The sequence below is a fragment of the Oryctolagus cuniculus genome, chromosome 8 (genome assembly GCF_051225735.1).
Source record: "Oryctolagus cuniculus isolate XC-2025 breed Fujian yellow rabbit chromosome 8, ASM5122573v1, whole genome shotgun sequence".
NCBI lineage: Eukaryota > Metazoa > Chordata > Mammalia > Lagomorpha > Leporidae > Oryctolagus > Oryctolagus cuniculus.
The window spans coordinates 32,136,811-32,153,439 of record NC_142874.1 but is presented as its reverse complement, the minus strand read 5'-3'; the positions used below and the strand labels follow the sequence as shown (position 1 = coordinate 32,153,439).

The window sequence follows — 16,629 nt, the reverse complement described above, 5'->3', positions numbered from 1 at the left end:
CCTCTTCTTCTCTCTGTGTATCTCTGACTTTCAAGTAAATAAATGAACCTGTTTAAAAAATGACTAAGGCCTTCTCTGGCAGCAGTCAGGTTCAGACGGGCTTGGACTTGGTGTAGGCACATTGCCATGACAATGGGTGGAAAAGTGGAGAAAACTCAAATCCAGATAAATCCTTAGAATTTTCCCCAAGAATCCCAGAGTGTTCCAAGTCCAGCCTGTGCCCAAGTCATCTTTGACACCAGAGAAAGGGATGCAGGCAGAGGTCAGGTTCAAGCCTGGGCCTGGATCCTCATTTCAGAGAGTCAGAAGGCCCCTCCTGTCTCAGAATGAACTTGGTCTTCCACAGTTCACCTAGTTGGGGATACGACAGGAATTAGGGCCCTGCCACCCACATGGGAGACTCATATTGAGTTCCAGCCTCCTGGTTCAGCCCCAGCTGTTGCAGGCATTTGGAGAGTGAACCAGCAGAAGGAAGATCCCTATCTCTTTTCTTTTCTCTCTCTCTCTCTCTCTCTCTCTCTCCTTCAAATAACTAAATAAAATTTAAAAACCATTTCTCTATCTTAGTATCTGAATAATATTTTACCAAATGGAGGTATTGGCATTTATCCAGCTGATTCCCTTCTTAGGAGCACTTGGGATTTGCAAGGCAGTCTGCATCGGAGAGCACCAGGGGTTTCTAGGACACTGTGCACCTGCTAAGGGGACTTCCAGCCGTCGGCCTCTTCTTGACTCTTAGGTTTGCACATTTGCACCACTCTCTTGGGCAGCCCTTGTTCTGATCACGCCCCTTTGTGTTCCCTCTCCTTCCCACCACCCGTTTATGACCCTAGCAACAATGAAAGTGATATGCAATGCAGAACAGATCGGGACATCTCAGTTGCTAACCTCTAGATCTCGCTTTGTGGCTGATGATCAGAATGAGAAAGCAGTCAATACAACAGCAAAGAAAGAAAAACGTGTGCATCTAAGCTAGCTTCCTTTCCCATCTTACCGTGAAAATGTTACACTGAAATTGTATATTGGCTGTGTTTCCTTACATGGAAATATACAGGCCTATTGATTTAATCTCCTGTGGTTTGCCTTTGTAACATTTTCCTTCATCAAGACTTCCCAGCAAACAAAGAGAGACACACATCCTACGGGTAATATTAGGTCACCTCCTGAGCTTTTCTCGCCTTCCCCTATTTTTCTTCCTTAATAAATATTTGTAATAAAAGAACAAGAATTTGCATTTCTTTTTTTTTTTTTTTTTTGACAGGCAGAGTGGACAGTGAGAGAGAGAGACAGAGAGAAAGGTCTTCCTTTGCCGTTGGTTCATCCTCCAATGGCTGCCGCTGCCGGCGCACTGTGGCCGGCGCACGCGCTGATCCGATGGCAGGAGCCAGGTACTTCTCCTGGTCTCCCATGGGGTGCAGGGCCCAAGCACTTGGGCCATCCTCCACTGCACTCCCTGGCCACAGCAGAGAGCTGGCCTGGAAGAGGGGCAACCGAGACAGAATCCGGCGCCCCGACTGGGACTAGAACCTGGTGTGCTGGCGCCACAAGGCGGAGGATTAGCCTAGTGAGCTGTGATGCCAGCCAAGAATTTGCATTTTTAAGGTGCTAATTTCTGTAAGGGCTTTTAAATCCTTGAGAGTCACCCACGCTGTGAAATCTTCCCAGGAGTTGAGTGTTAGCCCAATGTCACGCTGTGTACGCAAGGAGACAAGACCTGGGGAGAACCAGACTGTGGACTCCTGTTCTGCGAACAATCCTGTTCTGCCAATAATCCTTTCTGCTAGGGCCAGCCATTTTTGCATTCCTTGGGGGTAAATTAAGAATAGGATTCTAATAAGAGGACAGTAACCAGCATACTGAGCAGTATGACTGTTCCTTGGGGAAAAAAACTGTTTCTATGGAAGACCAGAATGGATGGATAACTTCACTATGGGGAAAGAGTGACATATTTTCAATCATGTAATATGTACTTATTAAATCTTGTGAGTAAGTTACCTTGCTAGGCACTTTCCATGGAAGACACAAGAAAATTATAAGCTACGGTCCCTGCTTAATGCAAACCAGTTAGGGAGACATGGCGCTGAACTCTGACAAGGCAGCCTGAGGACAGCAATTCAAATGATCAATCAATGAAACAAGTTATGTAACAGTAACAATGCCATTTGCCACAAGCCTTGCCTTCTTCCTATCTTTTAATGTTTGGAACAAGTTTGTAAGAAAGCTATTATTATCCTCCTCATTTTATAAATGAAAGAAATGACACCTAAAGAAAAATTTTTGTTCCCAGTGATGGAACTAGTGAGATTAGGGCTTTATGTTTGTCTGACTTCATCATCCATACCCCTTAAACACAACACTTCGCTAGCCCCTGCCCTCCAAGGCAGTAGTCTCTATATGAGTGTGTGTTACTGTGAGCTATTTAATGCACATTTTAGAGGGAAAAGACCCCCTGCCAATCTGCGGCATCATTTATACCACCGCATAACACCTTCTGATTTTTATCAATGCATAAACACGATTCACACTATTCTCATTGATCTATATCTGTGCTAAATTCTTTTCTTCCCACAGTATCTTGAAGAGTTTCGTATTCGTAAATTCCACTAGTTATATACCGGGTCTTTGAAAAGTTCATGGAATGTGTTCCTTAGGAAGAAAAGTATGCACGGATTTCTGCTTTTTTGCAACAACAAAGAAGTTAATTTTAATTCCATTTTCCGTTAATTTTGCATCCGCATACGTCATCCTTTGCCCTTGTCCACTAAAAAAATACTCCTTTTCCAGTTCCTGCTGATTGGACGCTGTGCTGTCACTCCACTGAGAAGTTGCATTTCCAGAGCAGACCATACCCTACTCCTTTGGCTAATAACCCCACCTCCCCTAGCGACACTGAGGTAGCTTTGCCACCATCAAGGACCCCTTTTTAATCCAGAATTTTCCATCCTCCCACGCTCTGCCAATCAGCCGTCTGCGTCCTGACTGAATTTTTTTTTTTTTAATTTCAGCTCCCACACATAAGGCACAGGGCGTCCGGCACGCCCCGCCGCCCCTCTCCCCGGGGACCCCCGGCTTCCCGGCCCCGGCCACGCCCGCCCCCAGCACGCTGGTCAGCTCCCCGCGCCGCGCGCGCCGGCCCAGCCCACGCGCAGCACGCGTCACGAGCCCGGAGGGGGCGTGGCTCCGCCGCGCAGGAGGCGGGGCCTGGGCGCACGCACCGCCCCCGTATATCTGCGCCTGCGCAGCCCCGCTTGCGGGGCCAGTCGGGACGGAAGAGACAAGATGGCGCTGCGGGCGATGCGGGGGATCGTGAACGGGGCCGCGCCCGAGCTTCCCGTGGCCCCCGGCGGGCCGGCGGCGGGGGCGCGGGAGCAGGCGCTGGCGGTCTCCCGGAACTACCTCTCTCAGCCCCGCCTCAGTGAGTACCGGGGAGCGAGACGCACACGCCGCCTCTGCTCCCACCCAGCCCCGGGCTGCCTGCGGGCTTGCGGGTATCGGCGGGCTTGATCCTCCCCCCCGCGTGCCCGCAGCCCTGACCCGGGAGTCTCCATCTCTGGGAGGTTCTGGCGTCCCTAAGCTTTGCATGACTGGGCTGGGCCGCGGGCGGGAGCCCCCCGCGGGGACCGGCCGGTGCACCTGCCCCTCAGGGCCGCTGCGTCCCGCGAGTTCGGGCGACGGGTCCACGATGCCGGCGGCCGGGGCGCTGGCCCATTTGCGGGCTCCCGGTGATTGGCAGAGCAGGAGCTGGACAGATAGAAGTCGGCCCTTTGCCGCCGTCGCCTCTCCGTTCGTCGCCCGAATGCGGCGTGGGCTTGCGGAAGGGGCCCCGCGACCAAGGGGCCCCCTCTGCTGAGCCCGCGGGCAGCTGGGCCGCGGCAGACCTCTGCCCGGCCTCCTTGGAAAGGGGGTCTGAGCCGCGCAGACGGACTGGTTGTTTGGTTTTTTTTTTTTTTTTTTTTGGGAAACTCGGCACCGTCGTACCTGGTGTTGCCCCAGGTGCGGAGACTGCGTTTGCAACAGGGTGCCTGCTTGCGGGCGGTGAGAAAGCATTTCGGATGCGGGGCTTTTCGTCTGGGCCTCCCCAGCCTGACTAATCCCTTCCTGAGCTGTCACTGGGTCATGTGATCGCACTGCAGCGCGAGGAAGAAGGAAAACACATCCACGCTGGCTTGCTGGGATGTGCAGTTAGCCCGTGCCGGCGGGGGGTCATCTGAACGAAAATCCCCGGTTCAGGATGGTTAGGGAAAGCCTGGCCGTGCATTTCGGATCTGAGACCGACAGGGTTCTGTTGGGAATTGGATCTGGAAGCTTTGCTTTTCTTGAGGCAGAGCACAGGGGCGCGTCCGGAGAAAGGTTAGAGTCTGGTGGTTTCCCTGTAATGTATCACTCAGCCGACACAATGACGCTGTGTAACCGGTACTCCCGGATTCGGGTGCCCTAGAGAGGGGTGTGTGCTTCCGTGCTGCCTGGAGACCCTCTCCAGCCCGGGTTCCTCCTGCCCTGAGTTGTTGGAGCACAGGTGTAAAAGGCTGGGGAGTGGAGCTGCTTCTGTTCGTGCTGTACCCGGCGCGTAGAAGGCTCTTGTAATGTATGACCTTTCTGCACCTTGTTCTGGAAGTAGGGTGGATAGAGCCTCAACACCCATGGAACCAGAGGAGGGGGTTGGAATACCTGGTTGAGTTTCCCTTCCGTGCCATGCTGATTCTTTAGGGGGAAAAAAAGCGTAAATGGGCGCAGCCATTGGGCCTGGCCTTTAGGCTGCTGCGCAGGACACCCGCATCCTGGAGCAGAGTGCCCGCTCAGCTTTGCATTCCAGCGTCCTGCTAATGTGCACCCTGGGCAGCGCTGATAGCTCAAGGTCTTGAGTCCCTGCCACCCCAGTGGGATTGGGTTCTGGGCTCTTAGCCTAGGCCTGGCCCAGGCCTGGCTGTTGTGGGCATGTGGAGAGTGACCCAGCGGGTGGGAGACCTCTGTATCTGTCTGCCTTTCCGATAATAAATACCACTTTAGAAAGCATATTACACTCCTAGGCTAACAACTAAGTGCATTTCAATGTCATCTTTTTCCTGATTTGCCACTTATTTTATTCTCATCAGCGGTTCTAAGCGGTTCTGAGTAAATGCTAATCTCTTTATTTATTTATTTTTTTTTTTTGACAGGCAGAGTGGACAGTGAGAGAGAGAGAGACAGAGAGAAAGGTCTTCCTTTTGCCGTTGGTTCACCCTCCAATGGCCGCCGCAACTGGCGCACCATGCTGATCCGATGGCAGGAGCCAGGTGCTTCTCCTGGTCTCCCATGGGGTGCAGGGCCCAAGTACTTGGGCCATCCTCCACTGCACTCCCTGGCCACAGCAGAGAGCTGGCCTGGAAGAGGGGCAACCGGGACAGAATCCGGCACCCGGACCGGGACTAGAACCTGGTGTGCCGGCGCCGCAAGGCGGAGGATTAGCCTAGTGAGCCGCGGCGCCAGCCTAATCTCTTTATTTTTGTAACAAGCCTGATGACACCATCTAAGGTGCCGTGTAATTGAGTTATGTCATGGAAGTCGTTTGATGAAGGAATGGAGTTAACAGTTCCACTGCACTGGTTTAAAAAACAGCTTCAAAGGGCCAGTGCTGTGGCGCAGCGGGTAAAGCCACCACCTGCAGTGCCGCATCCCATATGGGCGTCGGTTCAAGTCCCAGCTGCTCCTCTTCCGTCCAGCTCTCTGCTGTGGCCTGGGAAAGCAGTAGAAGGTGGCCTAAGTCCTTGGGCCCCTGCACCCATGTGGGAGACCCAGAAGAAGCTCAGATGAGCCCAGCTCTGGCCACTGTAGTGTGAGCCATAGGATGGAAGACACCTCTCTCTCTCTCTCTCTCTCCCTCCCTCCCCCACTCTGTAATTCTGCCTTTCAAATAAATAAATCTTTTTTTAAAAAAGCTTAAAGATTGTAAAGCTGATAACAAGAAATGGAAAACAGGATAGTTAGACTTGACTTTAAGCCATGAGCAAATTCTGGGTCTGGTGGTCTCTCGAGACCCCGAGACCCTGCGCGTTGCTCAGCATCACAAAGCAGAGCTGGCCGCAGCAGCAGGCCCAAGAGCTCTTCTCAGCTTTGTTCGAGAGCCACCCTCGAGGTGGGAGTCCCTGTTCTTGCACAACAGGCGGCGACTGCTCTGGATTTTTATTTTGCTGTTTAAGGCGTAGGTGAGGGACTCTGACTCTCATTGTGCAATGGCTGTTGAAATCTCCCTTCCAGTGTGTCCCAACCACTGAGAGCATTCGTAGGGTTGAGCAGTCTCTTAGCCTAGAGGAGGACAAAGTAAGTGCCCCTTCGAACTTTCTCTTAAATGTTGTCGGTGAGTAGTTGTCTGCTTGGTAGTTCGGAGTGGAAGGAGGAGACTTTGTGGTTGTAAAGCACACTAGCTGTGTAGTATGAGCGTGGGGCAGCTGGGCTGCCAGTTCTGATCCTCCCTGGGAAGCCTCTGTGGACTCAAGTCCACGTTCATTTGGATGCCGCAGGAGGAGAGTAGCTGTGATTTTGATGCACGAAAGCATGTATGTGGTTGGTGCGTGGTTTTGACCTTGAAGAGGAACTGCTAAGAAGTTATTCTTTGACAGCCAGACTCCAAACTGGTGTCTCTACTTTGGACTGTTACTGGTGGTAGTAAGGAAAGCCGCGTAAATCCTCGTGTTGAAAGATGAAAGATAGCGCTTAATTTCATTTCCTCGGTCCACTCTTCTTTGCAAGTAGTTTATTGCTATGGAAAAGAGCTATGGTTTGTAGACTTTTTTTTTTTTTTTAAGATTTCTTTATTCATTTGAAGTCAGGGTTAAAGATAGAGAAGCTTTCCCTCTGCTGGTTTGCTCCACAAGTGGCCGCAATGCCAGGGCTTGCCAAGCTAAAGCCAAGATCCGGGAGCTTCATCTGGACCTCTTACTTGGGTAGAAGGGCCCATACACTTGCACCATCTTCTGCTGCTTTCCCAGGCCATTAGCAGGGAGGTGGAGCAACCAGGACTAGAATCGGTGCCCATGTAGGATGCCAGCATCTCAGGTATCAGCTTTCCCCACTGTGCCACAACCCTGGCCCCATAAACTGTTTTCCAGTACCTTCTTGTCCTAATGCTAGAATGGTGTGATCCGCATATTTTAAAATTATAGGGTGAGAAATGTTACCAGGTCATAGAGTGCCAACCTTAGAATTACAGAAAGCAAAGACAGTTATAAGCTTGGCTCCTATGTGTGGTAACAGACTTCTCAGGGCCATATTATATTTTGCTGAAGTGCGTCAGTTTTGTTTTCCTTGCAACATTTCCTGCAGATGAAATCACTTTACCGTCTTCAGAGGTCTGTACAAAGTGTGAAGCAGGGACTGGCACTGTGGTATCGGAGGTTAAGCCTCTGTCTGTGGTGCCGGCATCCCATATGGGCACTGGTTTGAGTCCCGGCTGCTCCTCTTCTGATCCAGCTTCCTGCTATGGCCTGGGAAAGCAGTAGAGGATGGCCCAAGTCTTTGGGCCTCTGCACCCACGTGGGAGACCCGGAGGAAGCTCCTGGCTCCTGGCTTTGGATCAGCTCAGTTCTGGCCTTTGTGGCCCTTTGGGGAGTGAACTAGTGGATGGAACGCCTCTCTGTAACTCTCTCAAGTAAATAAATAAATCTTTTAAAAAAAAAAGTTTGAAGCAGTCTCTGGGTACAAAGTTTGGTAATGTTTTTGATTAGTTTATATTATAACATTTATTTGCTTCATTTTTATATGTCAGTTTAATTTACTTTTTTAAAGATTTATTTATTATTCCTTTGAAAGTCAGAATTAGAGAGACAGAGATCTTCCATCTGCTGATCCACTCCCCAGATGGTGGCAAGGCCAGGGCCAGGCCACACCAAAGCCAGAAGCCTGGAATTCCATCTGGGTCTCCCACAGGGGTGGCAGGGGTCCCAGCATTTGGGCCATCCTGGGCTTTCCCAGGCACATTAGGCAGGGTGCTGGATAGGAAGTGAAACAGCTGAGACTTGAGTCAGCGCTCATATGGGATGCCTGAGCCGCCCCGACCCGCTCCACCACAACGCCCGCCCCGTCAGTTGAATTTAAACCAAGTGTGTTTGGCCTGTGATGTCTGAAGGAAGTGGTCTCATTTTCTCATGACTTCCAGTGAGGGGACACTGCAGAGTCTTCTCCATTAAGTTCTTTGCTGGGATTCCACTGGAAAGGTTACTCTGCAGAAAAGGCAAAATGTGGGCACAGGGAAGTACCAGAGTGTATCCTCCCACCCACACACACAAAATGACCAGTTAGGGTAGGAACAGGGGCTGCGGTAAAGTTAGGGAGGGAGTGACTCCAGAGCCAGAGTACAGGTTCAGATTGTCGGGCGTCGGGCAGGTTGCTTAATTTCTCTGTGCAGACTGCTTCTCTTCCAAAAGTTGGGGTGACCGTAGTTAACTCAGGTCTGGTGTGGAGATGAAATGAGAAATCCTGACAAGCCCTCATCAAATGCGTTGTTGCTGTACATCAGATAACTTCCAGGGTTATCTACTGGCTTTTGAAAGGCTGTGAACATTGTAGCCAAATGCAGGCACCCCTTTGATGAAGTGGAATCTTGTCTTCTGTGGCAGTCAGCTGGATTCAGTGTTTCCAGGAAAAACCATGACTGGTGTTTCTTTTTCTTGGTCATTCTTTGGACTCGTGACTGGCAAAACTTCGTAGATTGGAATGACCTGGAGTTTGGAACATGAGATTCTGAAGCATGGTTGTCTGGATTGGAAGTTCAAAGGAGGTAGTCTCGCTGGAAAAGTAAGGAGGATTTTCAGGACCTGGGGGATTTTAATTGGTGTCACATTCTATTTGAAACAGTCTCTTATAAGTCTGGAAACTATACCCCTCCCCAGCCCTCAAATGTTTAAAGAAAGGTTTTGAAAAGATCTGTGTTTCTGTATTTTTAAAACCCGGGTGTTAAAGAAAACACTTCCTACTTCCATGTAGTAATTTTAAAAACTCATTGGGTAAAAAAGGGAATGTGGAAGGCTTTGAGAACAGTGAAGAAATTGTTTAGAAGGGGGAGGTGATTTTTTAAAAGATATTAGATGATTTTAAAACAGTGGAGAGTGAGAGTGAGTTTTCATAGAGGTGGCAGGACATGCCACAGCTGGGGTCTTATGTGGTTTTGCTTTGGGAAGGATTGGTTCCTTCTACGTCACCAGCCATTCAGCTAGCTTGTTTTTTATTTTTATTTATTTATTTATTGACAGGCAGAGTTAGACAGTGAGAGAGAGAGAGAGAAAGGTCTTCCTTCCATTGGTTCACCCCCAAAATGGCCAGGAGCCAGGTACTTATCCTGGTCTCCCATGGGGTGCAGGGCCCAAGTACTTGGGCCATCCTCCACTGCCCTCCCGGGTCACAGCAGAGAGCTGGCCTGGAAAAGGAGCAACCAGGACAGAATCTGGCACCCCAACCGGGACTAGAACCCGAGGTACCAGCGCCGCAGGCGGAGGATTAGCCTAGTGAGCCGCGGCACCGGCCCTGGCTTGTTTTTTAAACTTGCAACTTGTCTTCTGCATAAGGTTTTTGGAAAAGAAAAACTCAGTGAGGCGCCCTCTGCTGAGACCATGACAGAGGCAGTCAGGCAGATGTCTGGGTTTAAGTGACCTCCTGGGGCTCCCGATGGTGTGCCTGCCTGCTCTGTCCCTGGACTCTCCGCCTATGGGCCTTGGGCTGACAGAATTGTGGTTTAAATCCTGACCCCGTAGAGTTAGCGATTGGTTATCAGATAGCCTCCTCGTTCCTGGGGGTCCACATGTGTGCTGGGCTCCTCATATACTATCAGGCAGGTGAAAAATGCCCAGCTGATGGGCAGCTTCACGTAAGTTAATTTCGCGTGTGTTTCCGCTGCCTTGAAACTGCTGGGTGAAATGTCCTGACTTCTGAAGCTGTTGGAGTTTCCCTCTCCCGGGTGTTCTGTCTGATACAGGACCCCAGTGTGCTCGTCACGAGTAGGTGCGGTACAGTTGAGAGATGGCCACCTTCTTGCTAAGTGGAGGAGTTGGGACTGTACCTTAAAGAGCAGACTTCTTCCCGGGGCGGTGGAGAATGTTCCTCTGACCTTTGACTCTCAAGTGTTTTAAAGGACACTTGACCTTATCCGGTCCCTGGCCTCTCCTTGGCCCATTCCCTCCATCACAAAGCTCTGTAGTGACACGTTTTCATGATACCCCTTACCTTAGAGGGCTGCGTTTCCTTAGCTTTCTCCCGTGAGTTGTGTCACTTGTGCTGTAGGTTCTTAAGGACGGCTTCCCTTCCTCCTGTGCTCAGCTGGGTGCCTCAGTGAGCGTGGTCTCGTGGCCCTGACTTGCTCTGCGTGCCTTGGTTGCACTCCTGTCTCCTGACACTGACTCCTCCTCCCCGCACAGGCAGGGAGCCTGTCCCTCTGTGTCACGTGCTTAGAGCACTGGCCTGCGCATAGCAAGAGTTCAGTGTGTGTGGATGAAGATGGATTACAACTTGTTCAAGCACAAGTGTACTTTTACCAGTTTCACTGAAAATTACTGTAGGTTTTTGCGTGTCCCATGTTATAATGAGTGCGATAAAGTAAAGCAGAGGAGGGCTCTGGAAATACTGTCACTGGAGACGGCTGATTGGCAGTCCTTAGTGCAAAAAAGAATTCAGACCCATAGCAGCAGCAAGCCTGACGGGCCTCAGAGAGAACCAGAGAGCCCAGTCTGCATTCAGACTGGAGTTCTTGTGGATAAGCCTGTGGGCTGCCTTTTCTCCTCTGCCGGGCGCAGAATTCCCGAAATTCCTCCCAGAACTTCCTCGGTGCAGGTGCAGGTGCAGGTGCAGGTGCAGGGTGGGGAAGATCCCCTGGGCTGCCCCCTGGACAGGGAGATCACCTCGCAAGGTTATCGCTGCAAGGTTATCGCCCGAGGACAACACTTTGGGTGGGTAAATGCTGGCCTGCTTCTTCCCTCGTTCAGCCACACCCACATTCCCGTGTGCTAGTGTCCATCTAGCCGCCCTCACAGTCCTGGAGGGGTCATTTAGGCCGTTGTGCTGTGTGACTAAAGCCGACCCTTCTGTGTTTCCTTCTAGCCTACAAGACTGTGTCGGGAGTCAATGGCCCGCTGGTGATCTTGGATCATGTCAAGGTAACGCTGCTGTCTGCCGTGGACTGAGTGTTCACGTTAAAAAGGTGGCCCTCGGTCCTGTTCAGTGCACTTTAAATCCTTGTCCTGGCTTCTCAGCCAGTCTTTGGTCTGAATGTCAATGCCATATGGGAGACAGGAGTTTTAGACCCAAAGTCAGACGGCTGGATACCAGGACGCGATCTGCTGGGGATTCTGTGTGTGGCCTTGAGTTCCTGCACATTTAGAAAGGAAGAAAACCCAATGCTCCTTTACAGGATTTATTACTATTAAAACCCACGGTGGTACCCATGAGTGGGTTTTCTAGCCTGTGGGATACGGTACAGATAAATGGCGTCTTAGGCACATGTCAGAGAATGCCACGCTTAATGGTTACTTCTTAGTACTGGGCTTATCGTCTCCACTAAGCTTTAAGCTCTTGAATATCCTGTGTGTCTCTGAGGGCCTGCATTGTTACTGAGGTAATGAGTGTACAGAGCAGACCATCTCAGCAGTAGCTAAAACCTTAAAGCAGAGAGTCGTTTTCCCGCACTCAGTTGTTGGGAGGCTCTGTAGTGCCATGTCGCTTTTTTTTTTTTGACATCTGTATTATAAACCCTATTACTATCATCTTGAAAACGGTAGCCTAGAATATAGGTGAAGGCTAAGCTTCCTGCCTTAGTTCTGTGATTGGATTATTTTCAGAGAAGCTAATCTGTACAGTATGCCTTTTAGAAGAGTCGTTCTTCATCCGGGAGAAGCACACAACTGCTAGTCTGTTGAGAGGTAGGGAAGTGTGAGTATTTACCATGTGACCCCCGTGGAAACAAACCAAAATGAGAACTGTTTCATAGAGAAAGGGCAAAGTGCGTTGTCCCTTCAGCTGTGTCACCAAGATAATGTTTTGTGTGTGGCGAAGTCCCTGTACAGATTAATCTCCAGACTGAGCTGACACATTGACTCCTGGCCACTGTCTCCCACTACTCTGCAGGTTGATGCAGTCTCACCGTATGGTACTCGGGTTGTACAAGACTTAGGTGCCCATTAGTATTTGTCAAGGAAGAAAGCTTACACTTTTTTTTTTTAAGATTTTATTTATTTATTTAGAGAGTTAAAGAGAGACAGAGGCAGAGAGAAAGGTCTTCCAACCGCTGGTTCACTCCCCAAATGGCTGCAATGGCTGGAGCTGCACTGACCCAAAGCTAGGGACCAGGAACTTCCGGGTCTCCCATGGGTGCAGGGGCACATGTGCTTGGGCTATCTTCTACTCCTTTCCCCGGTGCAGTAGCAGAGAGCTGGATTGGAAGGGGAGCAGCCGGGACTCTAACCGGCGCCCATGTGGTTCCAGTGCTACAGGCGGAGGCTTAGCCCACCGCGCCACAGTGCTGCGCCAGGAGCCTGCACTTTTGTTTTTGGAGGAAAATGGCAGCAAGCTTTACCCTTTAGTACCCTTTTAGTACCTTTTAGTACCCTTTTCTTTACCCTTTAGTCTTTTTTTCCTCCCCATATTCTGTTAGAGAAAATTTTGGGCTTGTATTTGAAAAAGAGTTTCCTACATTAGTGTATTGAAAAACAGCCCCCAAAAGAAGTCCAGTTTAGTTGCGTTGAGCTCTTAGCTCCTCATAAAATGCGGTGAACAGCGAGGAGGACCCCTGGCAAGGCAGCAGCGCTGCAGTGTGAGTGCGTGTCCCTGCTGAGTGCTGGGGGGGGGGGGGGGAGCCACCAGGGCACTTGGGAGACTTGGGGGGGGGGGCCGGTTCTGTGGCGCTGCTGGTTAAGCTGCCGTCTTGTATCGGAGTGCCGGTTTGAGTCCTGGGCCCTTGGCTTCTCGTCCCGTTTCCTGTGAGCGTTTATCCTGTGTGCAGCAGATGGCCCAAATCCTTGGGTTCCTGCCACTTGTGTGGGAGGTACAGATGGAGTTCCTGGTTCCTGTGGGCATAAGGGGTGTGAGCCAGCAGATAGATGGAAGGTCTCTGTGTGTGTCACTCTGTCTTTCAAATAAACCTTTAAAGGAAAGAAACCAAAAAACAAAACACCTTCTCAAGGAACAATGTAAGAGAGAGAGAGAGCTGTTAACAGTTTCAATGAATGATACCTTGGAAAAAGCTCTAGATAAGGAAAGACTGGTAAATACATTGTAAGTAGCTAGTGAAAAAAAAAAAGTGAGTTTATATCTTGAAATTCAGAGGTAATTTTTCTGTTGTTTTTGGTTTTGTTTTTTGTTTTTTGTTTTTTGTTTTAATATTTATTTATTTACTTGAAAGCCAGAGTTACAGAGAGAGAGAGAGATCTTCCATCCACTGGTTCACTCCCCAATTGGCTGCGACAGCTGGAGCTGTGCCAATCCGAAGCCAGGAGCCAGGAGCTTCTTCCGGGACTCCCATGCAGGTGCAGGGACCCAAGGACTTGGGCCATCTTCTGCTGCTTTCCCAGGCCATAGCAGAGAGCTGGATCGGAAGTGGAGCAGCCGGGACTTGAACCAGCGCCCTTCTGGGATGCTGGCACTGTAGGCTGCCACAGCTCCGGCCCCTGGTTTTGGTTTTTAACTGAAAGCACAACACAGGACCAAGAAACAGATAACCATGTACAAACTGTGTCAGAACAGAAGGTGCAGATATTGCTGCCTGCTCACTTTTGTGGAGTCCAAGAGCCTTCCTGTGAAGCTCAGCAAGGACAACATTAGCAACGAAAACAGAACTAAGGGCCGGCGCTGTGCATGGTGGGCTAAGCCTCCACCTGCAGCGGCCGGCATCCCATATGAGCACCAGTTTGAGTCCTGGCTGCTCTTCTTCATCTGTGGGGAGCAACTCGGACTAGACTAAGTTACTGGAATTAAGACTTATTCTATGCATCTGCTTTCCCACAATATGGCGCTGAGAAGGGAAACAGCTTCTACACAGCTGCCTCCAGTTCAACCAATAAACTGTGGGACCTGCTCCTGATTGGAGGAGAGCAGCGTACTCGGCGTGTGGGTAGCAGAGTTGGGATTGGTGGAAGAGGACTATAAAGGAGGAGAGAGACGGCATGCACCAGGAACATCTGTCTGAAGGAACACCTGTGCAGCCCCCGAGAGAGCCGGCCGGCGGTGTGCCGCTCCCCCGCGGAAGTGGGGAATGTGGCAGGGGGAACCGCCCTTCCACGGAGGTGGAAGGGACGGTAGCCAACCCGGGAAGAACCAGCAGCAAACCCGGGGAGGGCCGAGCAGACGAAAGAACAACGCAGGGTTTAGTGTCGTTCCTCCACGAAGAGGGGGAGCGACATTCATCCAGTTCTCTGCCAGGGCCTGGGCAAGCAGTGAAAGGTGGCCCGAGTGCTTGGGCCCCTGCACCTTTGTGGGAGACCCGGAAGAAGCTTCTCTGCCTCCCTGGTTTGGATCAGCCCAGCTTTGACTGTTGTGACCATTTGGGGAGTGGTTGGAAGCCCTTTCTCTCCTTCTCTCTCTCTCTCTCTCTTCCTCTGTCTCTCTCTAATTTGCCTCTCGAATAAATAATCTTTTAAAAAAAAAAAAAGCTGTTCTCACAAGCACAGACTCCAAAATCCATAATAAAATCATCCACATGTTAGACGTTAGCAAACACGCCCAAGTAAAAACATCACAAAATTATCACCAAGTAGTTTTCCCCAGTAATACAAAGATGATTTGTTACAACAAAACATATCAGTGTTAACTCAGCAGCTTTGTGGATTAAGCTAGAAAAGACTTGGGCTCTTCTCAGTGAATATAGGAAGAAGAAAAAGTGTCTGGTTAAATTACTTGTTTCAGTATAAAAAGAAAGCCTCTTTAGAAAGCAAAGACTAGAGGGTCCAGCATTGTGGCGTGCCGGGTAAAGCCACCAGCTGCAACGCTGGCATCCCATATGGGCGCCAGGCTAGCTGCCTACTGATGGTGTGGGAAAAGCAGCAGAAGATGGCCCAAGTATTCGGGCCCCTGCCACCCACATGGGAGACCTGGAAGAAGCTCCTGGCTTCTGGCTTCAGCCTGGCCGGCCCTAGCTATTGTAGCTGTCTGGGGAGTGATCCAGCGGATGGAAGACCTCTCTTTGTCTCCCTCTCTCTCCTTGCGTAATTCTACCTCCCAAATAAGTAAATAAATCTTTTTTAAAAAAAAAAAAGAAAAGGAAAATAAAAAGGGAAGAGCAAACTTTGAAAGCCTGCACAGGTATCCGCCAGAGCCTGCAGCACACAGCGTGCATGAAGGAGAAGCCCTCGTCAGTGGAGGGGACACCCTGAGTCCTCCACTGCTGCTCCTAATGCTATGCTTCAGGGTTTGCGGGACCCTGCAGGGGGACCTAGGGTTGAATTCAGTGGTGACGCTGACTGTAGACCCCGTGGGCTAGGGGCTCCATCTCCTCAGATGTCCGTGCCACTGTGACTTGCTCCCCAGGGAAGGCGGTGGTGACTTTGGGAGCCTGTGGGAGGGTACCGGTGAACAGCCAGTGAGGACGTGCACGGAGTGAGGTCCTGAAGGCCTGAGCACGGGAGCTGCTGCCCCCGGAGCCTGCTCTCGGCACGCGGCCGTGTTTTACCCGCTCAGCCGCTCCCCAGCTCCCTGGTCAGGGCTGTGTGGACACCTGTGGTGCCGAGTCAGCCTTTCCTCCCCTCTCGGTGCAGGTCAGAGGATGGGCTCAAGTGCCGTGTCTTCACTCACCTGCGTGTTCCCCCGGCAGCCGGCGCCCCCATCCCTAGGGGTGTCCTGTGCGTGAAAAAGAATGAAAACGAGAAGGGAAAAAATAAAGTTAGATGCCAGAAGTCAATCTCAGTGGATTAAGGGCTGAAGCATGAAAAATGAACCACAGTGTTTTAGAAAGTCAGCAGAGGACCATTTTATGATGGCAAGTGGGATGTTTCTTCAACAAGACGCAAAAGGCATAAAAAGGACTGTCATTCATTTTATTACATAAATGTCTTAAAACTTTTTAAGACACCATAAAATTAAAACATGAGATGCAGACCGAAAGCAGATATTTGCAAAAAGAATCACTAAAACTCCTATAAATGACTATAAAAGATTCACTTGAGAAGTGAGGAAAGGGTGTTAATAAGCAGTTTATAGAAAATGGGATCTGAATCGTCCGTGTCCACGTGCATGGATAAAACAAGCAGTATTAACAGAAGTCAAGAAAATGCGAATTAAAAAGGTGGCTTTTTTGAGGGAGACCCAGAAGAAGCTCCTGGCTCCTGGCTTCGGATCGGTGCAGCTCCGGCCATTGCGGCCATGTAGGGAGTAAAGCAGCAGATGGAGGACCTCTCTCTTTCTGTCTCTATCTCTCTGTAACTCTCTTTCAAATAAATAAAATAAATCTTAATAAAAATGCAAATTAAAAAGGTGGCTTTTTTTACTTTATCCAGATGGCAAAAATTAAAATTGCAGGGTGGGTGGGCAGCAGCCTCATTGTTTGGACACCTGTGTCCCATCGTGGAGTGCCCAAGTCCAGCTGAGAGTTCCGGTCTTGAGTTCTTAGCACCACACGGGAGACCTGGGTCACACTGCTGCTTCCTGGTTCTGTCCGAAGCTCAGCCGCAGCCGAAGAGGGTG

At 50.3% G+C, this 16,629-nt stretch overlaps 1 protein-coding gene across 1 annotated transcript in view; it reads left to right on the top strand.

Annotated features, from left to right (window-relative positions):
• The first annotated feature begins 3,252 nt into the window (after nt 1-3,252).
• Nucleotides 3,253-16,629, top strand: part of ATP6V1B2 (ATPase H+ transporting V1 subunit B2) — a 28,334-nt gene continuing 14,957 nt past the window's right edge. Inside the window, exons 1-2 of the mRNA XM_002716870.6 lie at nt 3,253-3,415; nt 11,062-11,117. Of these exons, the coding sequence (XP_002716916.1) occupies nt 3,280-3,415; nt 11,062-11,117 (192 nt within the window). The 5' untranslated portion in view covers nt 3,253-3,279. The remainder of the gene's footprint in view (nt 3,416-11,061; nt 11,118-16,629) is intronic.